Source organism: Trichosurus vulpecula, chromosome 1 (genome assembly GCF_011100635.1).
Source record: "Trichosurus vulpecula isolate mTriVul1 chromosome 1, mTriVul1.pri, whole genome shotgun sequence".
Classification (NCBI taxonomy): domain Eukaryota; kingdom Metazoa; phylum Chordata; class Mammalia; order Diprotodontia; family Phalangeridae; genus Trichosurus; species Trichosurus vulpecula.
Window position 1 is genome coordinate 55,509,453 of NC_050573.1, and position 18,494 is coordinate 55,527,946.

The window sequence follows — 18,494 nt, forward strand, 5'->3', positions numbered from 1 at the left end:
AGGGTAGAACCAGTATCAATAAAGGAAATTACAGAAAGGCAGATTTTGGCTCAACAAACCGCTTGTCAAGAATGCTACAGAGATTTCTGTATTGAGTTTTCCAGTTGTAACGTCATACAAACTTAGAAGATATCACTTACAGCAGCTTAATTACTCTCCCGGAGAGGACAAAGATTCAAAACAGTTCATTTTAGGGGGGATGAACTGTAGCTACTGATTTGAGACTTGATGATGACCCCCTGCCAGGGATGCTGAAGAGTTGTGGCAACGGGTGGGAGGTTGGACTAGCTAGCCTTTGAGGTCACTTTCTAATTCTTAGTAACATGATTCTAAGATCTGGAACAAGCCCCTTATTCTGTCACATAAAATGTTCCAAGTGCAAAGACACAGAGGAGGACGTAGGCACAGCTTGGCTGAAGATATAAGAAGCAAATAATATTCTATCGGTCAACATAGCATTTATTCCAATCACCATTCAGGATGGATTCAACCAAGTCATCATCGAGAAAATATGCATATATGTAAAACCTCGTTAACCTATGCTTCTTCTTGCTTACAACACTGGATATGGTTTTTTTCATCTTCATCTTTTAAAAAAGAGAGTTGTCTCTCAGATAAAACCTTCTTGTTACCTGTAACGTTCCTCCCACCTACCCCCAAAAATCTGGCTCTATTTTTCAAGACAAATTTTTGAGACAAAATATACAATCTCTATATTTCTAAAGGAAATGGGTTTCTTATTTCTAAAGGAGTGTGGAAAAACTCAATGAGAATATTTTTTCAAGTATTTCTTGCTGCATCCCTATACAACTTCAGTTCGAGGTTTTCCCAGGATAGGAAAGTGACTGTAAGAGACCCAGGATAGCAAATACAAACAGTACAAACTCCCCTGCCACATACTTTAAGAGGTACATCCAAAGGGCTGAAGTGTGCCCACACTTTAGATGTCTCTGAAGGTTCTCCACATACATTTCAGAGAATCATTTCAAAGCAAAATCTTGGCTACAATCTCAATACATAAAATGTCTCTGCAGAAGTGGAAAGGAGGGGAAAGGAAGGTGAGAATTTTCCCCCCCCGAAAATGAAAAAAACGCAGGATGATGTTAGAATTTCAAACCATTGAAATAAAAATCTTCTATTTCTACCCCCAGAATCTTGATGTTTAAAAGTAACAGGTGTTTCTGTATACTAGTTTAACTTCTGAAAGGGACACGTGTGTCAGAGAACCAAGAGATAAGAGGTTTGCCAGTGGGACAGCTCTGGTGCCACAAAGAAAGTGAATAGTACAATACTCAAACCCACCATCTTTCTAGGGAGTGGGGTTTCCTGAGGAGCGAGAGTGGGAATATGCTCCATGGCAGTCTGAGAATGAAGAAATCACATGCTTATCTGTTGAGCATGTAGAAAGGAATTATTAATTTTCAGCTTATGGTTTATTATTTTTATTTCAGTCACACAAACTAAAGTGGTTTCCCCAAAACAAATGCTGGGAGAAGAAGGGAAAACAACTCCAATAATTATTCTCTGAAACAAGTTCCAACCTCTATTTTTAGTTTTTAAAAAAAAAAAAAAGAAGAAGCAGCAAGGTTGGGGAACAGATTTAAAGGAAACACCTCCCTGACAGTTTCAGGGCTTGTAACTTTGAAGGAAAAAACCTGCCATGTGTCAGAAATGCCCAAATCTTAAAGCAAACATCACAAGACAGACGGCAGCACAAGAAAACCACTCTGGAAATGCCTGAAATACCCTTAAAACAGGAACAAAGACCACCATGTTTGGCTACACTTAAAAAAAGGGTTCAGAATCTTTCAAATGAAATAGGGTTGAACTTTTCCTAGGAATCAAGTCCCCAGGAACCAAGGAGGTAAAGAAACTAAAAAGCCCCCATATGAAATGAGCCAATGACTACTCTAACTTTACCTAAAGAGGATTTCAAATGATTACAAAAAACATGATTCATGGGATTCTTCCCCAACACCTGCGCAGCCCCCAACTTTCTTTTTTTAAAAACAGATTCATTAACTGAAAATTAGAAATAGGACACCAAATCATGAGGCCAGTACAAGGCAGCAGCAAAGGCGTCTTCCCATCAAAGTCTCTGGCAAGGCCAGGCCAAGGCCATGGTCACTCCTTCACTGCTTCCCAGCCTGCCGGCCTGGCTTTTTCTCCTGCTGTCCTCTTCCACTGCCAGGAATCCCTCCTCGGCCTCGACCTCCAAACACACCTGTGGGAGCACAAAGATCCTAAGAATCAAAGGCAGCTGGCATGTTCTCTGTGTAGTGTTCTGTAGCTGTGTTTTCTCCTAATGCAAGGCACCCAGCACCCCTGGGTATGGAGCTATACTCAAGCCCACATGCAAGGGCTGCTGCAAAGGTGGCCGGACAGACTCAGCCCACATTCCTGGTGTGAAGTCTTGACCTGTTCAGGCACATTCACCTTGGCTGGGTTATTTCAGCTGCCCCATGAGAAGTAATGGAAGAAGATTCTGCTTGTTTAATCACAAAAGCATTGAGAAGGGCTGGAGGAAGAAGCTCACACAGTGGACCTCTATTGAGTCTGGAAATTCAATGTGGTCCAAGTTCTGTGGATTTCCTACTGCCCTCATACTCACAGATCAGAAAAAGGGGGCTCACAAGACTCCGGCTACTCACAAAGTCATGTTTTCTGAAGGTGATGGGATACTGAATACGGGACATTATACACAACAGGCATTTAATATATAGCTGGTGAATGAATGACAACAATTGGAGTTCTCTTTCAAAAATCCCTGTAATGGAGCAATGAGCCCAGAGAGTTTATGGTCTGATGGGGAAGGCTCGGTGGGAGACTGAATGCTGGAGCGTAACACCCCAGAAACTTAAGAGCTTCAGAGGATTCTTGTTGTTCACTTCTGGGCAGACCCTCCCAGCTAACAGACCGGATAAGCTAGGCAAGGTGAAACTGTCTCAGCCTTTGTCCCAGGCATTTAGTTAGCTATAAAACAGTAAAGATTCTTAAGATGCCTTCCTGACAGTCCATAATACTGTCCAAGGGAATTCAATAATTAAATTAATTCATTGTATTAAAATAAGAGAAACGAGAGAAGTTTGCTAAAGAAGCTGCAAATATTAGACTAGGAGGAAGCACATCCCAGGCCTAGCTCTATCATGTGACCTTATCATGTCACAAAGAGCCAGATTGAAGTTTAATCTCAGGAAGAATGTCCTAACAATGAGAGCTGTGAGAAAATGGAATGGGCTGATACATGAGCTAATGAGCTCCCCAATACTGGAGGTGTTGAAGCAGAGCCTGGAACCCTTTTGGGGGATACTGGAAGCGAGGAGTAGTCCCTCTCATCTGGCTTTCTGTATCTTAAAGTCCCTCCCACCTCTAATACTCTATATTCTAAATTATTCTAAATCTCCTCCCCCTCTGACATTCTATGTTCTAAGGTCCCTCCCACTTCTGACATTCTGTGTTTTTATTCTAACCAACCAGCAGCCTGGGCTTCAGTGGGTAACTTTTGTTGTCAGTTTATTTAGAAGTAAATCCTGAGAGGGCTTTTGGAAGAGCAAAGTCCACCCCCACCGCCTACCCCAAACTCCCCAGAGCCACAGCCTTCCTTACAAATGGCTTTCTGGACTGGGCAGGAAATCAGACCCCTTCAGAAACAGGCAGTTATGTGGGTTCTACTGACTGAAATGACAGCCTCAGCTAAGGATGTCAATGCAGAGTCAGAAGGTGGAGGTCACTCCATTCACTGCTGCCACTCTCTTTTCTAAAGGTCCTAGAGCTCAAGGTTAACTAAATAAGCACCCAACCTTATAGACCAGTGTGAAATGGTCAACGCAGGCCACCCTGCCCGGCCCGCCCAGGCCCAGTTGGGCACTCACCCCGGCCAGCTCCACCTGCACCGCGCCCCTTCTGCTGCTTCTGCTGCTGCACGCCACCTCGGCCCCTGCCCTTGGACACCACCTCTTCTTTTACCATGTCAATAATCTCATCGGGAATCCGCAAGTATTTAATGGTGCTGCCTCGGATGTAGCACTCAGGCATTCGCCAGAACTTGTCACCATCCTGGGGAGGAAATATCAATGTTTTCAGGCTGGAGGGCAGCAAGAGCTGGAGATCTCCTGTCTACCATGGAGCAGCTGCTCCCTCCCCCCAACCCTCCTTCCTCCCCAGGCTCAGGGAGGGTCTCTGATTATGTGGGGGGCAGGTGGACAGGGGTACTGATCATGTCAAAAACAACAAGCACAAGTCTAGGGAGCAGAGCTCCCTCTGGGGCCTGTGAACTGAACATGATCATTTCCAGTTCTGAGTCCAAGCTGCTGTTCTTTTCTCTTTTACCTCCTGAAATGCCCTTTCCTACTTGGCCACCCCAAAGCCCCTCCAGGAGGCATTACCCAAACACTGTGGCCCACAAACATCTCTTCTGTCAGGAAACAGCAATGTCAGCAGGGCCGAAGATTACCTTGCCCAACCCTCTCATTTTACAGGTGGAGAAACTGAGGCCCAGAGAAGGTAAGGGCTTTTAGTTTTCTCGTCTGAAAAATGAGAAGCCTAGACCCAATGATCTCCAAGCCCTCCCCACCTTCTAACCCAAAGCCCCTTCCACTCCTTGGGAATTGGTTCCAGCCAGTCTAACACATCATCACACAGCCCTGTACTGTTCTCTTGTCAGAGAGACCCTGGAAGGCAATGATTACATCTAATCTTTCTTTCCTCTCCTTGCAGTACTTAAGACAGTGCTGGTCATATAACTGACAACTCAATAAACACAAGACAAAGTAAATTAAATATGCACAAGACTAAGCAGCAGTATGAGGCTAGGAATCGGGGTTCTGACCCTAGTCCTGGTCCTCTATTCTGACCCTATCCACCTTAGGGAGGGTCTTGGACATTACCCCTTTGGCACCCAGAATGTGTGTTCACTGGTTAAAAGTTTTTCCAACTCTGACATTATGAATTTTAATAACAGTCCTAGATTGCTCTAATATTTGCTTGGTATTTCATATATATTATCGCATTTGATCCTCCCAACTATGAAACTGGCACTAAAGGTGTCATTATCCGATTGGAGACTAAGAGGAGAAGCATCTTTGGTCACGTGGCCAGCCACTATGTATCAGAGCCAGAATTCAAACCATGGTCTCTTGTTACTCTAAGTAGAAAACTGTTCACTAGAGAGTTTATTGAAACTGGTCAAAGAAGTCTAACCTCTGCTTTCTTCTGCCTTTTACCGAAGGAGCAGGGTGGTGCAGCAGACAGAACTCTGGACTTAGAGTCAGGAAGACATGAATTTAAATCAGCCTCAGACGATTAACTAGCTGTAGGTTCCTGGGAAAGTCACTTAAGTCCTCTTAGACTCAGTTTCCTCAACTGTAAAACCGAAAATAACAATAGCTCCTACCTTAAAGAGCTGTTCTGATATTTGTAAAACGCTCTGCAAACCTTCAAACACTATATAAATGCTATTATTTATTATTATCATTACCACTACGACTATTCCCTGCACTCTGCCTCTTTCCCTTTCTAATCTGAAATGTATCCTGCGCCTTCCATGTCCTCGGGGCCTCCCCAGCTCTGACAGTCCATGCTCTGGGGCCCTTTCAGCCCTCTATCTCCCAATTATTTGGCTACGGCTTAGACAAAGGGAAACAGCCCAGTGCAGAAGAAAGAGCAGTGTCAACTCTAATCTGGCTTCAGTTACTAACTGGCTATACTGCAAAGGGAAGGTCATCTCCCTTCCTAGGCTTCCATTTCCCCATCTGCAAAGTGATGGGACTGGGACTAGATGATTTCTAAGCTTTAAAGCTCTGTTCATTAAGTGTAGAAGACATTTCAATGAACTCCAGAACAAATCTAAGAAAGAATTTGAGCGCTACAGAGGAAACGTTTGCCTTCTTCATAAACCTATGCCAGGTGGATAGAACTAATGCCTACTCCTTGGTGTTGCCAATTAGGAGAGAGCTTCTCATTTTTCTCAAAGACACAGGATGGGGAGAAATCTTGCTAAATTTAAGACACCTTTACCACCGGGTGGCATTTAGCTTAGTGTACAAGGAAGGCTGTCTTGTCTCTTTACTTCCTTCTTTCAGTTCTCTGCTGAGGAATAAACAAACTAATCTCTTGGTGCCAACAAAGTGTGTCTGACTTCCAATGCTGTTCTCTGCACCATCTAGTGGCCATTACTGGGTTTTGTTCAGTAACTGTTACCCCTCCCTCATCTCCAACCAGTATTTTCCAAACAAACAGCATCAGAACTAACTGGCTTTGGAGATGACCTAGTCCAGAGTTTCTTAATCCACAGCCTGTGAACTTTCTGATAACTGTACTTCACTATACTTGGTTTTCTTTCTAATCTTACACATTTTTATATATAAAAGCATTATTCTGAGAAGGGACCCACAAGCTTCCCTAGATTGCCAAAGGGGTACATGCCACAGAAAACATCAAACCCTGACCTCCGCCAAGAGCTTCCTTTTACAGATAAGGAAACTAGAAGCCCACAGCAAGGAAGTGATCTGCACAAGGTCACACATGGAGTCTAGCAGAGCTACTAGGATTTAGGTCTTTTGAGAGACTTTGGGTCACAAAAATCAAAAGTTAAATAATAAAACTAAACTGGTGCCAGCATCGAGGTGTAGACAGAAGGCAGGGCCTAGAGTCAGGAGGACTCCGGTCTCAGATACATCTTAGTTACGTGATCCTGGGCAAGTTACTTCACCTGTCTGCCTCAGTCTGCTCAACTGCAAAATGGAGGTAATAACAGCTCCTACCTCAAAGGGCTGTTGTTTAGCACAGTGCCTGGCACCTAGCAGGTACTATATAGATGCTTATTCCCTTCCTGCCCCCTTCAATTCTATGCCATGATCCTTCCAAACTCAAACTCGTCTTCATTGAAACTAACACCAGCAAGTGGAACTATGACAGATCCCTTAGAGGTAGTCTCAATGAGTGAGGGAGGAAAAAAATCTTAATATTAACAAGTCACAATATGGGAATGGTAGCAGGGAAGATGAAGAAAGATGGAATGTCCTTTAAAATCAACGGTCTCCTCTACGTGTGGTAAAAAGGACCCCAGTTTTGAAGGTGAAAGCCCAGCCCACAGCAAGGCCCTGCCACCTCGAGCTACATGAGCCTGGCCAACTTCTGTCACTTTTCTAAGCCTCAGTTTCCCCCTTTGTAAAATCAAGATAGCACTTCACTACCAAGCTCACAGGGGCTTAGAAAGACAGCGTTTTGAAAACCAGAAAGAATTTCGGAAATCCTAGTTCTTATTGTTCATAACAGTAGCAGCAGCAACAGGAGCAAGTGATTCTGCACAGTGCCCTAGTATGTGTGCACACACGGGTGCCAACTAAAGCCTCCTAGGGAACAAGACACTGTGAGGAAGAACAGGAACAGGCAGCGTGCAAAGGAAGAAGTCTAGTGAAAAGAATGCTCCAAATCACTAACAATTAAAGAAGTGCAAATGGAAGCAACCCTAAGGTTCCACTTCACACCATCATCCTGGCAAAGATGGCAAAATAAAAGGAAAATGATCAACGCTGGAGGGGTTGCAAGAAAACAGGCACCGCACACTAATGCCCTATTGGCAGAGCTGGGAACTGGTCCAACCACTCTGGGAAGCAATGTGGAACTGCTCCCCCAAAGTCATTAAATTGTGCCTAACCTCTGACCCTGTGATACCACGACCAGGCCTGCCCCAAAGAGATCAAAGAAAGGATGAGGACTCACACGCACAAACCAAAAGGAAGGAAGTGCCCATCAACTGAGGAATAGCTCAACAAAATATGGTATATGAATGTAACAGAATACGGTTTTGTTTTAAGAAATTACTAACAGCACCAACGATGAACCACACTAGCAATTCCTGACAGAGGCACTGAGACTCTAAGATGCAGAATGAGACGTACATTTTACAATATGCCAACAAGGAAATTGTGAATTTTTGCTAAAAGGGTTTCATTTTTCTTTTCTTCTCAATGGAGGGGGGTAGGATAGAAGGGAGAAAATAAGTTTTTGTTAATTGGGTTTGTAGGGTCAAAGAAAGTATGGTCTAGTAGAAATAGCACCAGCCTTGCAGAAAGAGGACCTGGACTTGAATCTCATCTTGGCATTCTATTTCAGTAGCACAAGCTCCTTGAGGGCAGGGTCTGCTTTACCTCAGTCTTCGTATCCCACCTTCTAGCACAATTCCTTGCATATTTAGGGTACTTACTAAATGACTATTCTCTCTGTGACTTTCCGTTTCTGTTCCTCAGTTTCCAGATTTGTGAAATAAGGAGGTTGGCCCAGATGACCTCTAAGGCCAGCAGGCAATGTGTTCTGCAAAGGCACACTTACCCTGGATGTACAGATGACCTCTCTCAAATTGATGTTCATCCAGTTATCACAACTCACAAGGTGCCCATTGTAGGTTTCACCATTTTTTAGTTCTACCAACTAGAAAAACAATAAAATTCAAGCCATACATTAGCTAATCGACTACCAAGTATTTACTTTGTCTGTTATATGCTAAGAAGATTAATTCTGCCTTCAAGAAATTTAATTGAGCATCTATGTAGAAAAACTACAAAATAGCATATAATTTAGTACTAATGGCTCCAAGTTCTGTTTCATAGGAAAGGAAAGTGGAGGGGTCATGAGAATTGGAATACTCATGAAAGAGGCATATGATGGCTCTAAACACACATAAATCACCAGCATTCCTATATTAACCCACAAAACTCTGCAAGAAGAGACATTAAGAGATATCCCATTTAAAATAACTCTAAACAGTATAAAATACCTGGGAATACACCTGCCAAAACAAACACAGGCACCATATGAACAAAATCATAAAAAACTTTTAGAGCCAATATAATAAAAATGACAATTTTACCTAAATTAATCTATTTATTTAATGCCATCAGAATTAAATTACCAAAAAGTTATTTTAACTGTATTAGAAAATATCACAAAAATCATTTGGAGGAAGAAGAGGTCAAGAATATCAAATGAACAAATGAAAAAAAATGTGAAGGAAAGACGTTTAGCAGTACCAGATCTTAAACTATATTTTAAGGCAGTAAGTATCAAAACCATCTGGTATTGGCTAAGAAATAAAAAGGCAGATGACTGGAATAGGGCGAACATACAACCTGCAGAAGCAAATGACTATAGTAATCTTGTGTCTGATAAAGGTAAAGACTTAAGTTTTGGGGAAAAGAACTCATTATTTGGTAAAAATTATTGGGAAAACTGGAAAGCAGTCTGGCAGAAATTGGGCTTAGACCAAAATCTTACACCATTTCCCAAGATGAGGTCAAAATGGATACATGACCAAACATAAAGGGAAATGTTACAAGAAAAATCTGAAGAACATGGAACACATTCCTTATAAAACTTATGGATAGGCAGTTTATGAATAAACAAGAGATACAGAGCATTGTGAGGTATAAAATGGAGAATTTCAATTACATTAAATTAAAAAGTTTGTATAAGTAAAACCAATGTAGAGCCAAGATCAGCATAGAATGCAGAAAATTGGGAAAAAAATTTTTATAGATGGTTTCTCAGATAAAGGGGTCATATCTCAAATACATAAAAAGCTTTATCAAATCTACACAAATACGAGTCATTCCTCAATTGATAAATGGTCAAAGGATATGAACAGGTAATTTTCTGATGAAATCAAAACAATTTATAGTCACATGAAAAAATGCTCTAAATCATTGTTGATCAGAGAAATGCAAATTAAAGCAACTTTGACACTGCATTTTACACCTATCAGATTGGCAAAAATGATAGAAGGGGAAAGCAACAAATGTTGGAGGGGATGTGGAAAAATTGAACACTAATTCATTATTTTTTTTTGGTTTTTTTTTGGCAGGGCAATTGGGGTTAAGTGACTTGCCCAAGGTCACACAGCTAGTAAATGTGTCAAGTATCTGAGGCCGAATTTGAACTCAAGTCCTCCTAACTCCAGGGCTGGTGCTCTACTCACTGTGCCACCTAGCTGCCGCAAACCATTATTGGTGGAACTGTGGACTGGCCAACCATTTTGGAATAATTTAGAATTGTGCCCAAAGAGTTATAAAACTGCCTATACCCTTTGGGCCAGCAACACCATGATTAGGTCTCTTTCCCAAGATAATTAAGGAAAACAACCTACATGTTCTAAAATATTTATAGCAGTTCTCTTTGTGGTGGAAAAGAACCGGAAATTGTGAGCATGCCCATCAACTGGGGATTGGCTAAACAACTTGTGGTACATGATCTTGTTGGAATACTACTGAGCTATAAGAAATGAAGAACTCAATGATTTTAGAAAAACATGAAAAGACTTGCATGAAATAATGAAGACCAAATGAGAAGAACCAAGAGAATGTTGAATACAGTAACAGCAATATGGTTTTAAAAGCAACTTTCAGTGACCAAGTCATTTTGACTATATAAATAACCAGAATAACTACAAAGGACCTATGCAGGAAGATGCTATCTACATCCAGAGAAAAAATTGATTAAAAAAAAAGAAGTATCTGAATTTACATATACATGCATATTTGTGTCTAATGGTAGCCATCTCTAGGGGGAGTGGAGGAAGGAGGGGAGGACGAGAAAGTTACAGAATAACTTTATTATATATTTAAAAGGAAAAGCAAGTTGTACATAATAGATTTGCAGTTTCACGTACAATCCTCTTTTTTCTATTCTACTTTGTTATGGAGATGCTTGTTCTATTTCTTAAATTCAGACCAAAAAAAAAGAAAATGGCTCAGATTTTAACAGGAGGGGTTGGGACAAAGGATAGCTCATCTAAGGGCACTCAATATTAATAAGGCACAGGGATGGGAATGAACACACCTAATTGCTGCGACAGTGAAGAAACTGACCTAACTAGGTAGAAGGTATGGATTGGTCACCAGTCAAATAAGGTCAGAAGGAGGTAGTGTGAGGCTCCTTTCTGAAGGGCCTTAGAAGCCAGGCAGCTTTGCTATAATCAAGTAGGACAAAAGAAACCACTAAAGATTTTGGGATACATGGTTGGAAGATTTGACATTGGTGCACATGAGAGACTGGAAAAGGGAGACACTGGAGGTAGGAAGGCTCTCTCCAGTGGAGAAGCGATTATGGCATACTGGGAAGAACAGCCCATTTACAGTGAGGAACTAGGTTCAAATCCCAGCTTTATATCTTACTACCTGTGTGACCTGAGCTGAGTCAATTCCAAAAACATTTATTATTCTCCTACAATGTATGTGCTAGGAGAGGGGAAGGGATAAAATTGCATATGAAGGTGATGTCAAAACAAGAGATCTCAAGAAAAACATTTTTAGGAAAAGAAAACATGGATACTTTCCTAGACAACCAAAGATTCAAAATAAAAACAGAAAGATTTCCCGCATGTACGGTTTAAGATCCCTCATGTTCTCTTCCTGGTGTCTGAGATTCAAGTTTATCAAGTGGCCACCACATTGCCTACTCACCATGGGGTGATTCTGGGCTGTCTTCAATAAGGATAAGGGCAGCTAAGAAAGCAAACAAAAGACAATTGAAAATTCCATCAGCTAAAACATAAGCCTGTCTTTCTTAGAACAGAGATCACAATTCCTAAAAGGCTAGACCCTTGGACCCTTAAAGGTTGCCAAGTCCCTCCCCCTCATTTTCTATGTGACACAAGGTTTTTAAATTAGATAGTAGACATACAAGCAGTGATTCTGGATTCAAACAATGACATTTTACCTGGACACTACTCTTCCCACTTTCACAATGCTACATTTGTATTCGACACAGAAGCCAATGCCAATAAAGTCCCTTTATTGCCATAGTTCAGGAGGCTATGAATCAGACACCACAAAGCTTAGAACCTTTTTCCTCTTCCTAAGAGCCCCAGGATGCCTGCCCAAAGCAGCCAATCCCTTCATGGACCTTGCCATCAAGGGAGTGTTACTTTTTCCTACATTCAAAATTTCACACCTCTGCACTATGGATTTTATTTTTCACATGTTACTGAGTAGTGTAAACAGCCCTGGAATGGGAGCCATCAGCCCTGGCCTGGCTGCTTGTTTGGTGTGTGGCCCTGGGCACCCGGCTTGTTTTCTTCCTCTGTAAGATCAGAAGGCTGGAGAAGATATTCTCTAAAAGCCTTTTCAGTTCTGACAATCTCTGGTCCAAGGCTATCCTTAGCAATGTCTGAGAAGGAAGCCCATGGACTTTCTAATTTTAGTATGTTACTAGAACAAGCATCTGAGGGTTTTCTAAAGAAAAAGAGCTCTAAGGAACCCCCTCCAAAGGATCATTCATTGGTGAGCGTGGGCCACTGCTCAACAGGAAAATGGGCCAAAGTCCACTTCCCCAGTTGGTTTCCTGTAGGAGTCTATGATGGCCAAATGCGCGTGTTTGCGGCTATATAACTCAAGGGAGGCCCAGCACAGAAAGAACAGGGAAAGAAGGGGAGATGGAGCTTACAGAAGTCCAAACAGGAAGCAGTCAAGAAGCCCTACCCTTTTTTTTTAATCAAAGAATTGCTTGATTACGCAAGTTTCTGAACTCTACCTTTGTCCCCCAACCTAAGGTGGAAAGAGGAAGAGACTGGGGTGAGTAAGAGAGGGACGTAAAAAAGAGAAAAGACGGAAAATGAAGAGAAAAGTGGGGGTGGTAAGAAGAAAAACATGAAGTAGCAGTGGGAAGGGAGAGGAAAAGGACAAGTTGGAGAGGAGAATAAGGGGAATAGGAAATGAAGGAAGGAAGAAACAATGAGTAGAAATGAAGAAGGAATGGAGGCAGGATGAGGAGGGAAAATGAGGGGACGAAAAATAAAATGAAGGTATGAGAATGAGGGGTAAGAGGACAGGGGAAGGAGGAGGGGTAGGAAAAACAGTTGGAGAAGAGAAAGAAAGATTACAGGATCTAAGGGATATCTGAGGCAATCTAACCCATTATTTTAGAGATAAGGAAACTCGGGCTCAGGTGGTTAAGTGACTTGCCCAGATCATATAAGTAGTTCATGAGAGGATGAAGAAAATGGGGCAGGAGGAACAATGAAGAAAAGAGATGCTGAGATTAAGAGTAGGGATTTAGATTTAGACAGGGAAGGAGAAAGGGGAGATAAGGGGGCAGGGGAGATGAGGATGTGAGATGATGAGGAAGAGAATGATGAAGAGAAGAGATGACATAGCATGAGAAGGCAGGGATTGGGCAGATGCGGATGAGCACAATTAGGAGGTGTGATAGAGGATGAGGGAAAAGAAGGGAAATGAGGAAGCAAGATAAGGGGAGGATGACGGGGAAGAGGAGAAGAATGAAAAGGGGGATGAGGGGAGACGAAGAGGAGGAAAGGAGAGGGTTGGATCAGTCATTTAAGGCCAGGCACTGTACTGGGTGCTGGGGAGACAGAGGCAAAAGACAGTCCATGCCTGTCAAGGAGCTCACAATCTAATGGGGGAGACGATGAATAAATATGTACAAACATACCATATGCAAGATAAACAGGAAATAATTAACAGAAAGAAGGCACTAAAAGGAAGAGGAGTTGGGAAAGGCTTCCTGCAGAAGGTGAGGTTTTAGTTGGGCCTTAAAGGAAGTCAGTGGACAGAGGTGAAGAGCGAGAGCTTTCTAGGCACGGGGGACATGGAAGGAAATGCTGGGACCTAGAAGATGGAAGTCTTGTGCCAAGAACAGTAAGGAGGCCAGTGTCATCGGAATGAAGAATCCATAGTAGGAAGTAAGGCATAAGAAGACTGGAAAGATGGATGGGGGCTAGGCTAAGAAAGGCTTTGAATGGCAGGCAGAGAATCTTGGAGGTGACAGGAAGCCTCTGGAGTTGAGTGTGAGCATAAGGAGGAATGAGGACAGAATGAGATGGGATAAGGAGGAAAATGAGTAGAGAAATAAAGAGGAGGGGGATGAGGAGGATGTGAGGAGGGGGATAAGAAGAGAGATGAAGGAAGAGATGAGGAGGAATGGGATGAGAGTGAGATAAGGAAAGGGGGATGAGGAAGAAGGATAGGAGAAGGGGATGAGGAGAGGAATGAGGGGGTGGTGGAGAGGGGGAAGAGCAGGCCTGGGAGTCTCGCCGCGCCTCGGCCCACGTGAGATCCCCTCCACTCCCCCAACCCTTGTCCCGGGGCTCACAGAGTACCAGCCCCGTCCCTGCCCCTCCCCGTGCCAGCGCCGGGGACTGAATCCCAGCGTGGTCCCCGGCGCCCCGTGCGGTCTCCCTCAGTCTCCCCTCACCATGGTGCCGGCCGCGCCGGGGCGGGGAAAGAGCCGGCGGTACTCCGGTCACTTCCGCCGCCGCCGCCGCCGTAGCTCAAGGGACTCAGAATTCCCTCCAGGCCGCGCCTCACGGAACAAGGCGGGCTGACGTCTTCGCCAGCCAGTCACTACCCGACCCCTCGACACCTTGACCAATCCCGAGCGGTTCAGGGGGCGGGGAAAAGAGGCCGAGGGCGCCGACAGGTGGAGAGTGACCTCGCGCCCCAGGCGCGCAACTGCCGTAAAGCAGTCCTCTGTAGGGTGCTGAAAAGAAGCTGGAGGCCCGCGGCATTGTGGGTAACGGTCGCTGGCTGTGCGCGCGGCAGCTTCCGGAGAGGAAGCGAGGAGGCGAGCTGCGCTCTTGAGGTCCCCTCAGCGTCTGTGGGCGGAGGGCCGAGAGAGGAGAAACTAGACCCTCCACCCCACGTCTTCCGAGGGGGTAGCTCGGCCTGCTCTCGGTCCTGGACGCCCCGATCTTACAGGGGCAGCCGGGAGAGGAAGAGCTCCGGGTCAGAAGCCTCAAGTCACTTATACGCAATCGGGACCTCAGCTTCCCCATCTGTAGATGCAATCCATAAGCCTCTCAGGATTTTTATATGAGGGAAGTATTTGATAAAAAGCCTCAGAGGCACTGTAGAAGTGGGATCTGCGGCTTCTAGGTGAGCCCCAAACCCTGGGCCAGGTGGAGAGCAGAATAGCGTGTGCCAAGCAATGATCCTGCTGCCTTCCACCTGTCAGGCCACACCTGGAGGACTGCGTTTATTTGGGGGGTGGGGCATATTCTAGGACAAGCTGCAGGGTGCCCAGGATGAGCTGAAAGAACTGGAGCCCGGAGAAGGGAAGATCTGGCGCGGCTGAGGGGACAGCCGCCTTGTAACATTTCAAGAGCCGTCATGTGGATTGGACTCGTCCTGCTGGTCCCCTGGAGGGCAAAATTAGAAGCAGTGGGTGGAAGTGGCAGAGGGTCTGATTGGGGCTTACCTTGAAGAAGTTCCCAAAAATCATAGCAGTCTTTAACAGCTTGGAAGGTTAGGGAGATAGATGCATGTCACTGGAGGTCTTCATGCAGAAATGCTCTAGAGAGAATATCCTGCTTCAGGTAGGGGTTGAACTGTGATAGAGAGATGTCCTCTGAGCATCTTTCCAGGTCTGAGAGTCTAGGATTTCTGGAGTTATTCTAAAAACCTGCTTTTGAGTGAGGTTCAAACCAGAGGATTTTGTGAAGTGCTTTGCAAACCTTAAAACACTAGTAATTGTCAGGGTTTGTTTTATTTTGTTTTTTTTTTTTAAACTGGTATCCCACCTGTTTCTGTAGAGAATACTGTGTTGGGCCATGGGGGAGAGGCTTGTTTTTGAAGTTGGAAGGGATCTTATAGATGCCTTTTCAGATGAGAGAACTAAGTCCAGGAGAGGTTAAGTGACTTGCTGGTAATTAAGATGTGGTCCCTAGGTCAAATGTTTGGAAAAGGAAAGAGCACTAAATTTAGAATCAGTACCTAAGTTTGGAACCCAACTCTATTCCCTGATAGCTGTGGGGAAGTCACTTAGAGTTTTTGTGTGCCTCATTTTCTTTATCTGTAAAATGAGCAAGTGTGACTAGATAATTTCCTTTCCAATATTCATTTCTTTTTCCAGTGTCCAGATAACTGTAACTATACGATAAATGCATGAGAAAAGTGCATAATTCTGTGTGGTAGCTGAGGGGGAAATTTAACCACTGAAGAGATGATGGGTGACTTGGTGGATGATGTAGCATTTGGATTGAGCTTTAAAGGTGGGTTGGAAGTATGAGGAGCAATGGGGAGGAGGGTATTTCAGATATAGGGAACAGAATAACATGAGCACAGAGGTGGAAAAATGCTGAGCAAATGATGTGGGGTCGAGATAGGAGCAGATCAGGAGTACTTCAGTTTGGCAGAAACAGGGTAGTATGAGCTAAGACTAAAAAGGCAGGGTGCCACCAAATTATGAAGAGCCTCAAAACAGTTTGAACTTTAATTGTACCATAAACTTAGAACAAGAAGATCCTGAGTTCACTTGCAGATAGTCCTCATCGGGAAAATGTATTACTAGAACTCCATAGTATTCTATGAGGGACTCCTCACTTCCGTGCATTCAATTCACATCACAGAGGAAAATTTATTAAAGAACACAACATACACTGTTAAGTGAGCAACCATTAAGGTTCACAGTGTATATTAAATCCCCAGGATTGTTTACACATAAGAACCACTGTAGCCTATAGCCCACCCCCAAGTTCTACACTCATCTGCTGTTCTGTTGAAAGAAGAACTGAAGGGCGGTTCAGTACATGAATTTTCTCAGGCAGGATGGGGACAATCTAGTTCTGTGGTCCTGCCTTGCCATCTCCCATATACAAAATGACAAAACAGCTAACACCTTTTCCCTCGGAGGCTACTATTGCCCTCTCTACAACTGTCTTTCTATCCAGGTCCATCAGTTAGCAACACTAAACAATGATTGAACACGAGTCATTCAGGTAATGGAAAGGAAGGGGAAAAGACCTCAGCATCCACTAAGTAGGGTGACATTAAAGGATTTTGAGCACAGGAGTGACCATATGTGGAAGATTAATCTGATAATAGGGAAAGGATGGATTGGACTGAGACCTGTTACTTTAAAAAAAAATTTAAAAGATCAGGCAAAAGTAAAACAAGATAAAACAGTGGAACATCCAAAGAAGACAAGATGTTCTAAAGAGTAGATTTTAACACTGGCATACAGAAATAGAATTTCCTAGTGACGCTGTACTCCCTTACAGTGCTTTCACCACCTAGTCCCAGTGTCTCCCTTTCTTTCCCCCTCTTCTCTCGGGCCCCATTTTCTCCCTCTATTTGTAGGACCTCTTGTCTTCAGATGCCTTGGTTGTCTTACTTTTTCTCTGTATTAGGGATAAAGTTCGCCACAAAAGATACTCTACGATTCACTATTTCTGAAAGTGCCCTACTGAAAACTTGTACACTGTTCACAAACAAGCAACATGTGCCCTCTAGCGTCCAGCTTTTTAAAAAGCTTTTGAATTTCCTTACTGAATGGTTTGATACGTAATAGAGGTACACTTTTCCTCCAAGAAGTTCAAGAAATAGATGGAGTAAACATAGTTCTTAGAGATTCTTCAACTTTAGTTTCATCTCATATTCTCTCAAGGGAAAACTGGTTTGTCTTTTTTCCAAAGGAAAACCCATCGCCATTCTGTTCCCTTTGCCTAAAATATCTGTCCACATCTCTGTTAAAATCCTACATGCTTTAAAGTCCAGCTCAGATGCCATCTCCATGCATCTTCCACGATCTTTTGATTGTGCCCCCTTAAATCTGGCATTACGTTTGATTTGCATCTCATGCGTCTTACGTAACATGTTATATCATGGTTATTTGCATTTAGGACTACATATATGACAAGGCAGGACTGTGTTTTATTAGGTGTTTTATGTTTGTTGAAGTAGAAGCCTGTATGCAAAAATTCTACCCCTTCATTGTTTAGATGGAGAAAAATGGCAAATTAATTCATTGAACAGACTACTGTGTGCAAGGCTAAGTAATCTATATTTAAATATGAATAAGATCCAGTCTCTGTCTTCAGGGAGTTTACAGTCAACTTGAGAAGCTGTCATTTACATGCCTGAAGAACTAATAGAATATAAAATAGTGCCAATCTGCTGGTTTTCTTCAAGACTCAGCTTTCAAGAACTCTTTTCTACATGAAGCTTTTCCAGGTCACCACAACTGCTAGAGCACTCCTCCTCAAACCATCTTGTATATATTTTGTGTATGTTATAAACATGTTGTCTTACCTATCCGAGTGTAAACTGCTTGACGGCTGGAATGCTTTCACTTTTGTCTGTGCCATGCCTAGCACATACCAAGGGCTTAATAAATGACTATTGATTGTTGCAAATAATAGTATTACAGGAGTTCATGGGAGGAAGAAATCTATGTGGAGTAGCCCAGTAACAATATCTTAAATTTATATAGCAGCTATTTATTTACATTCTGTCATTTGACCTTTTATCCTTTCCCCAGTCTTCCTCTTTGGCCTTTCTGCTACTTTGGACACTCTCCCATTGTATAGCCCCTCCTCTCTTGGCTTCCTGACACTGCCCTCACCTGGTCCTTTATCTGACTGTTCCTTTTTATTCTTCTTTACTGAATCATTATCCACCTTCCGTCTCCTATGTATGCATGTCCTATAAGGTTCTGTCTTGAGTTCCTCCTCTTCACATTCTCTATTATATATTATCCCCATTATC

General features: G+C 43.2%; 1 protein-coding gene across 1 annotated transcript; it reads right to left on the reverse strand.

The window, feature by feature from the left end:
• Positions 1-438: 438 nt before the first annotated feature.
• On the reverse strand, positions 439-14,380 carry LSM4 (LSM4 homolog, U6 small nuclear RNA and mRNA degradation associated). The gene is made up of 5 exons (XM_036742022.1): positions 14,206-14,380; positions 11,457-11,498; positions 8,332-8,430; positions 3,873-4,056; positions 439-2,224 (listed from the first exon to the last, which is right to left on the reverse strand). Exons 1-5 carry the CDS (start codon positions 14,206-14,208, stop codon positions 2,133-2,135), a joined length of 420 nt encoding a protein of 139 aa, XP_036597917.1. The 5' UTR covers positions 14,209-14,380; the 3' UTR covers positions 439-2,132.
• Positions 14,381-18,494: the final 4,114 nt, after the last annotated feature.

Coding starts and splice junctions, on each gene's coding strand:
- LSM4 (XM_036742022.1), bottom strand. Junction 8,431..11,456: donor CAGCCCAGAATCACCCCATG/GTGAGTAGGCAA, acceptor TTGTTTTTCTAG/TTGGTAGAACTAAAAAATGG. Junction 2,225..3,872: donor TGCAGGTGGAGCTGGCCGGG/GTGAGTGCCCAA, acceptor GTGCTCCCACAG/GTGTGTTTGGAGGTCGAGGC.